Source organism: Mercenaria mercenaria, chromosome 9 (assembly GCF_021730395.1).
Source record: "Mercenaria mercenaria strain notata chromosome 9, MADL_Memer_1, whole genome shotgun sequence".
NCBI classification, from domain to species: Eukaryota; Metazoa; Mollusca; class Bivalvia; order Venerida; family Veneridae; genus Mercenaria; species Mercenaria mercenaria.
Genome location: NC_069369.1, coordinates 59270272 through 59277406, shown reverse-complemented (window position 1 = coordinate 59277406; position 7135 = coordinate 59270272). Strand labels below are relative to the sequence as shown.

Sequence of the window (7135 nt, the reverse complement as noted above, 5' to 3'; positions counted from 1 at the left end):
GTTCTCCACGACACTCCTGCCAAGGAGGAAAAAACTGTGTACAAATTATATAAACATAAAGAAAAGATATACAAGTCTTTACATCAACCTTTTAATTTTCAGTACAGAACCATTCGTCGTTGCCAATATATCTTCCAACATGTATTATTTCGTTTTCTCTGTATGTATATACTGTTTTGGCAGTAATGCATTCCATTGCCACAACTCTTCTAATATTTTCAGTTGTATCTACATTTAGAATTTGAACATCATCTGAATCTGATTCCATTGAAGCCACCTCTCTGTCTGTTTGAAGATCACTTATTATTTCATTTTCAGCACTTGCTTTATTATTTATCTCTTTCTCACTTTCATTCTCATTAATTTTGTCATGTTCATTATCAAGTTCGTAATTCCTGTCTTCATCCATCTCTATGCTATGTCCATTACTTTCATTTGTCATTCAGTGTACCATCATTGCCATCATTTTTGTCTTCCTCGTTGTCCGAATCTCTCGAATAGAAATTATCATACAGCACGTCGAATTCGTCTTCCCGAATTTCAATTTCTATCTCTTCACTTCCATTTTCTGTAACTCTTTCATATTTTTCTTCTTCCCCTTTTCTTTCAGTCATTTCCTTTTCTTCGACCACTTCATCATCAATTTTACTATTATTTTCTTCATCAGCCAATTCAAGTTCATCTCTACCTAATTCTCTTTTGTCTTGATGGATTGCTTCACTTCTTTCATCAATTTTAATTTCATCATCATCACTAGAATTACATTCATCACTGCTTGAATCACTATCATCACTACTACTTGAATCATTATCATCACTACTGGAATCATCATCTTTCACATTTTGTACGACCTCCTTGTCTTGTGATACCTCGTCTGAACTTATATCTTCATAACTTTCATCACTACTACTTGAATCACTATCATCACTACTGGAATCATCATCTTTCACATTTTGTACGACCTCCTTGTCTTGTGATACCTCGTCTGAACTTATAACTTCATAATATCTTGCTTCCCTCTGGTTACTGTCGACTTCCATCAAACCAAAAATTGCTTTAGAACTAGCCTCATGGCTGTTAAGTTTGTGGACAATCTTCAAATGTCGAGTCAAGTAACTCCTTCGGTTGAATTCCCGGATACAACGTTGACACTTGAAGAAAGTACTTTTAAGGTGAACTTCACAACTAATGCCCCTCCTAAATAGTTTGTCGTGGACTGACCTTTATAACCACTGAAATTACTCAAAGGTTTACTTATTGGAGGTCTTGATTTATTTACATATTGAACTGAGTCACCTAGAGGTTTTGGTTTGTCAGATTTTTCCCTTGAAACTATGTACTGACGGAGCAAATCACTCAAATTTTGAGTAGACCACTTATTGTCAGCACCTTTCTGTAGTTCAAGTTGAAGAAGAACTTCACTGGGAAGCTTGCTCCTTATCATAGACACGAAAACGTGTTGTTCTAAATTTTCATGCATCACTTCTAAACTTCTGTAGTATTCTTCTGTGGTATGACATTCATGATACCTTTGTAGTGTAAATCAATTATATCCTGTTGGTCGCCAAATCTTTCGCAAAGAATCTGAATTGCTACACTATAATTCTTGTTTGATAATGTCAAACCAGCAATAGCACCTCTGGCTTCACCCACTAACTTTCCCTTTAAATAGTTGAACTTATCTACAGGTGAACGTCTATCATTTTTGTATATGGCACTATCAAAGGAATCTCAGAATTCAGTCCATTGAAGTCGATTTCCATTAAACGAGACCATATCCAATTTTGGTAATGTCACCGAGTTTGCACTTTTAATCTTCAAATTGTGTTGTTTTTCGAAAAACTGTTGTTGCATCTCCATTTGCTCCTCATTCCTCTTTTGTTGTTTTTCAAAAAAAGTCTTGTTGCATCTTCATTTGAAGTTCACACATTTTTTGTACTACAGTATCTGCTCCTTTATTTACCTCTGGTTTCGATTCTTCATTTTGTTTCGTAATGTCCCTTTGAACGCTTTCAGTTTTATACACAACACTCATTGCTTTATCCTGCAAGATTGAATCATTGTCTATCACTGTTTGTAAGAATTCACTATCGCTATCTCCGATGGCTAGTGCAATTGTTTCAGACTGAATAGCCAGCTTTTCCATGTAAGCATTGATCTTTCACTTGCATTCCTGTAATTTGTGTTCTAATCCAGTCTTTTCCTCGCTTACCATGAATTCTGATCTAGATACCATTAGGTACTGTTCATTTTCCATCTCTTTATTCAGAAAATTATAAAAACGTGTCCGTTCATCTTTTAAATATGACAAATTAGTATCTCCCATCAGGAATTATACCTGTATTCCACTTATGAAATAGAATTAATATAAACTATATCATAACAAAAAATGTACTCACGTTTCCTTGTTATTTCTCACTGAACAATTTTCAAATGTCGTATCTGTTCTCCATGTTTCCTTCTCACAACTAGAGGTCACCAGTCTTTCCGCTTCCAGAATTTTAGATCACTTGCATTTTTCCCTTTGAATCAAGTTTAAAATTCCCTTTTGAAACACTTTTTATCCGGTTCGCGGGACCATTACAATGTGGTGGAGAATCACTTTTGAACACACACTGAATACAAAACACATTTGACAATTTACTATTTCTTTTGATTTTAAATCATTCTCAGAATACTAACAATTTCTTTCCAAATAATGAATACAAATAATTCATAATTTCAGACGCACTTTTTCCGAGATAAAATTGACTGTAATCCTTCCTTATAACTGCTTGTGTGAATCTAAAACTACTACTACAAAAAACGTATATATATAATAAAGTATCCCGCCGAAATAAAAATGCACAATAAAAGTGTAGAAATCGTGAAACACGTGAATTTTTCCCGCCATTTATGAAGTCATAAGAGGAGCAAACAAATATAATAAAACCTAAATAATATGAGGAGCAAAGAAATTACGTATAAACTTTAAACTGTATCTGACATGTTATGGCTTTCAAAAATAATGTGTCTTAAACAAATATCATCGTTCATAAACCATTACACATAAAATTAAAACAAATAATGATATTAAGACATCGTGTTTTCCACGACAGGGGTAGAGTCCCCCTGACCCCTTTCCCATCACGTGGAGACTAATCCCTCCATTGTCTAAAATATTTAGACCAGAAGGCACCATTTTATATCTGTATTTCAAAGATTTACAGGGGTAGAGCATTGCCTCCTAAAACGAAGGGAGTGCCCAGTAAATGCCCCCTGAGGCAACTGTTTCGTACCTGTTTTTCAAAAATTCCCATGGGGAGACATTCCTTGGACTGACCATGTCCGGACAACGGTATTTGGATGGATTAATGAAGATATTGCATCCGTAACGTCTTGTTGTGAGATTTGAATAGACGGGAGAATATGCGATGTTTGTTCCGTGTATGTAGGTAATGAATGGTTGTTTTTAATTGTTCAAAGATATAGGAATTAAGAATACATGTATTAACTTTGTCTAAGTCATTATACGCTGTCCTACCATTGTAAGACCAAACAGGTAAAACAGTTTACCTGGATTTATTGTTGTTTTTTTTTTTGTTTTGTTTTTCTTTTGAGTTTTTTTTTTCTTTTTTTTTTTTGTTGTTCTTTTTTTAAGTTTTAACCATGTTTTAGTATCAAAATTTCGTCATTAATTTTATCAATGATATTATCTTTAAATTCGTTTTTGGATTTTGTTAGTTCTCGTTTGGTTTCGTTTCGTTTTTGTTTGAACTTTTCCAGGCTGATTCGCCTAAACATAACACTGCCGTTCTGTACAGTCTGTTTCTTTGTCAGATTAGTTTTCGAATTCCGGAATGAGACTATGGTATATCTGCAAGACGAATAGTGACAACTTAAGTATAGTGTTGTTTAAGTCTTCGGCTACAGTATCTAAGTCATCGGTATTCAATAGAGTATTCCAGTCGACTTGATTAAGTTCTTCTCGATAAGTATCAAAGTCAGTTTAGTCGTATTTCCATATCTGTTTTTTAAATGGGGTAATTTTAGGTTTCTGAAATTTAAAAACTACAACGATTCGACAATGGAATCTTGTGATATCCGGTTTAAAAGAATCTGCGGTGAAACTTGATACAAGCCGAACCATGAGAAAACCAACATAGTGCATTTGCGACCAGCATGGATCCAAACCAGCCTGCGCATCCGCGCATACAAGATCGATTAGAGATTGAGAGTTGGATTTCGTTCCTACAGTTACCATAGGTATAAAAGAGTCAATATCCGTAATAGTTAATTTTAGCCTTGGTTTCATTTCAGTTTTCCAAAGGATCCTTTTACATTTGGAAATTATTGTGATTTTTGAGGTTTCTTCCTCAGTATATCCAACAGCTTATTGAACGGCTTGTCGGTCAATAGTCAAAACTGTTAACTGTGTTCAAATAGAAGACTTTTTACCACCACCACACTTTAAGATTGCTGTTGCGATAGGTAATAAATTCTATAACAAAACATTTAGAACTATAGTACGTAACAAAGCAAAATAAGAACAGATTCGGTTTGACTGAGTCTGTTCCTGAGAAGTAATGCAATGTGAAACACCACTCACACACTATAGCACCGACGTAAGCGGAATCTACTCTCTATGAACCTAAACAACCAGAAAATAAAACAACACTGAGTCAAAGTACGTAGGGTTACTTCTATATTTTAGTTTAATTGTGTAGACATGAGCTCAGTCAGTGTGCACGGGTGTTTTATGGGTGGTTGTGTTTTGTCCTTGTTTTGTATAAAACAGATTATGTCATTGTAGTATTCCTAACTTCGTTCCCGACTACACTGACAGACCAGTAGCCTCAACGAAGTTTGTGGTTTTCCGCAGATCCTCAATGCCTCCATACAGTTTCTGGTGGATTGAGGTATCTATCCGCCAAGATGCAGCTCGCTCCTGGTCATGCCTTTTACATCTCTGGAGTATATGCTCCGTAGTCTGATCTTCCTCACCACATGGACAAGTTGATGATGGTGCCAGTCTGTATTTCTTGTACATGTGAGCATTGAGCTTGTTGTGCCCTGAGCGAAGCCTGACCAGCATCACTTGTTCAGACCGATCAAGGAGATGAAAAGCATCTTCCTCAATCCTTGGTCTCGTTAGTGCATTGATGATGGTGACTTTCTCTTTGTAACTCACAGGTGTTGTTGGTTGTTTTGACTGGGCTCCTAGCTTAACCAGTTGGTATACCTCTTCATTGCCTGCAAGTCCACAATGGGATGGAATCCACTGTAGTGCTATTTTGCAGGTTATACTCAGGCTCTGCATTCTCCTGGCTAGCTGTGGATCTTTTTTGTTGATCAGAGCTTCCATAACAGACAATGCATCTGTGAGAAAGACGACTGCGGAGCTTTCTTCTGCCGAGTCTTCAGCCATTGAGACGGCCTTCGTGAGTGCTTCAGTCTCTGCCTTGTAATTGCTGCAGTGTTTTCCTGTGGCTGCATGTAGTGTTTCTCTCTTGCCAGATGGGTATTGAATGAAAACTCCTGCTCCTCTATATTTGATGGCGCATGTGGTTGATCTATTTGTATAGACATGAGTCTATGTTTCCGGGGGATAGTCTTCATTGATCATAGCAAGTTTAAGGCTCTTCCGAATACCTTCATCTTCTTGCTTCCCGCGGTCAAGACGAGGAACAGCAAGTCTCACAGTCACTGAGGAAAGATCATTCGCTAGTGGGTTCATAATGTCTTCACTGCCTAGGGGAGTGGTTGGTATGTTCATCTCAGTTTTGAACTCTCGATTGAGTTTCTTTGCCTCGTGAACGAGAACGAAGCTGCTACTTTTGGACTGATATTTGGTGTAGCCTTCCAACTTGGCTTTCATGGGATGGTCTTGAAAAGACCAGGACTTCTCTGCTTGAAGCAGGACCTTTGCATGTCTCCTGTCTTGTAACGGCTGTGTACCTGTTAGCTTCTCCATGAAGAAGATTGGTGTAGACTTTGTAGCACCTGTCATGATCCTCAATGCTTGGTTTTGAACCTTGTCTAGAGCCTGTTGGTTAGGTTTTGCAGTAGTGGACCAGGCAGTTGAGCTATACTCTAAGTGGGGTCTCACTGTTCCCTGATATACTGTCTTCAGTATGTGCTCATTTGCTCCCGACGTTGTTCCATCATGGCAAGCTTCCTACGGGCCTTCCTTTCTGCTTGACTAATGTAGGGTTTCCAGGTTAGCCGTTTGTAAAAGGTCACTCCAAGGTACTTTGCCTCGTCTGCTTCAGTCAGCGAACTATTTCCCAGCTTGATTTTACCCGCCCTCTGCTTTGACGACAGGGAGAATAGTGTGGTGGACAATTTCTCTGTATTGATCGAGACACATCAATCTTCAGCCCAAGCTGAAAGCTTGTTGATCGCTTCTTTTATCCTGTGTGCGGCTGTTGTGGCATGTTCTTCCTTACACCATAACACCAGGTCGTCAGCGTAGAGTGCAGTCTTAACTCCTTTCTGTAGTTCAGACACAACATCATTGATGAAAAGCAGGAAGTGTGTAGGGGATAAGACTCCGCCTTGCGGGACACCATGACGCAACAGGAACTTCCTACTGCTGGCATGTTCTAAGCAGACTCTTGCTTTCCTGTAATAGAGGTATGACTTAATCCACCTCAGCATGTGACCTACTACTCGACCCCTCATCAGTTTGACGAGGATTCCATCAGTCGACTTTGTCGAACGCTCGCTGCAGATCAATCTATGCTGTAAGCATGACTTTCTGTTCTTGGAAGGCGTCCTCTATCTCTTGCGATAGATAAGTGGTATGCTCCTCAGTGGAGCGGAATTGTCAGAAGCCAGCTTGTTGCGTTGCGAGTAGGTTGTTAGTCTCAATGTACAACTTCAGGCGTGTCACAATCCTTTCCATGGTCTTTCCAACACAGCTAGTTAGGCTGATAGGACGATAGCTTGCAGCCTTCTTTGGATCCTTTCCTTTCTTATAGGTGGGGATCATGACTGCCTCTTTCCATATCTGTGGAAGTAGTCCTTGTGTCCAGCTGTAGTTGTAAATTTCCAGGAGTTTGCAAATTGCTGCTGTGCCTAGATGGGTCAGCATTTCATTTGTGACTCCATCTGGTCCAGGAGACATCTTTGTCTTCAACTGCCTAAGAGCTGT

At 38.5% G+C, this 7135-nt stretch overlaps 1 protein-coding gene across 1 annotated transcript; it reads right to left on the bottom strand.

Annotated features, from left to right (window-relative positions):
* Nucleotides 1-431: 431 nt before the first annotated feature.
* Nucleotides 432-5344, bottom strand: LOC128559293 (germ cell nuclear acidic protein-like). Its single transcript, XM_053550581.1, has 3 exons — nt 5171-5344; nt 1964-2044; nt 432-1151 (listed from the first exon to the last, which is right to left on the bottom strand). Exons 1-3 carry the CDS (start codon nt 5342-5344, stop codon nt 432-434), a joined length of 975 nt encoding a protein of 324 aa, XP_053406556.1.
* Nucleotides 5345-7135: the final 1791 nt, after the last annotated feature.

What these genes read in the sequence shown, in the direction of transcription:
- LOC128559293 (XM_053550581.1), bottom strand. Translation starts at nt 5,344, where the DNA reads ATGGAAGCTCTGATCAACAAAAAAGATCCACAGCTAGCCAGGAGAATG. An exon ending in CAAAACAACCAACAACACCT is followed by an intron (nt 2,045 to 5,170) that starts GTGAGTTACAAA and finishes TCAATCTTGCAG; the next exon opens with GATAAAGCAATGAGTGTTGT. An exon ending in ATGAAGAATCGAAACCAGAG is followed by an intron (nt 1,152 to 1,963) that starts GTAAATAAAGGA and finishes ACTTTCTTCAAG; the next exon opens with TGTCAACGTTGTATCCGGGA.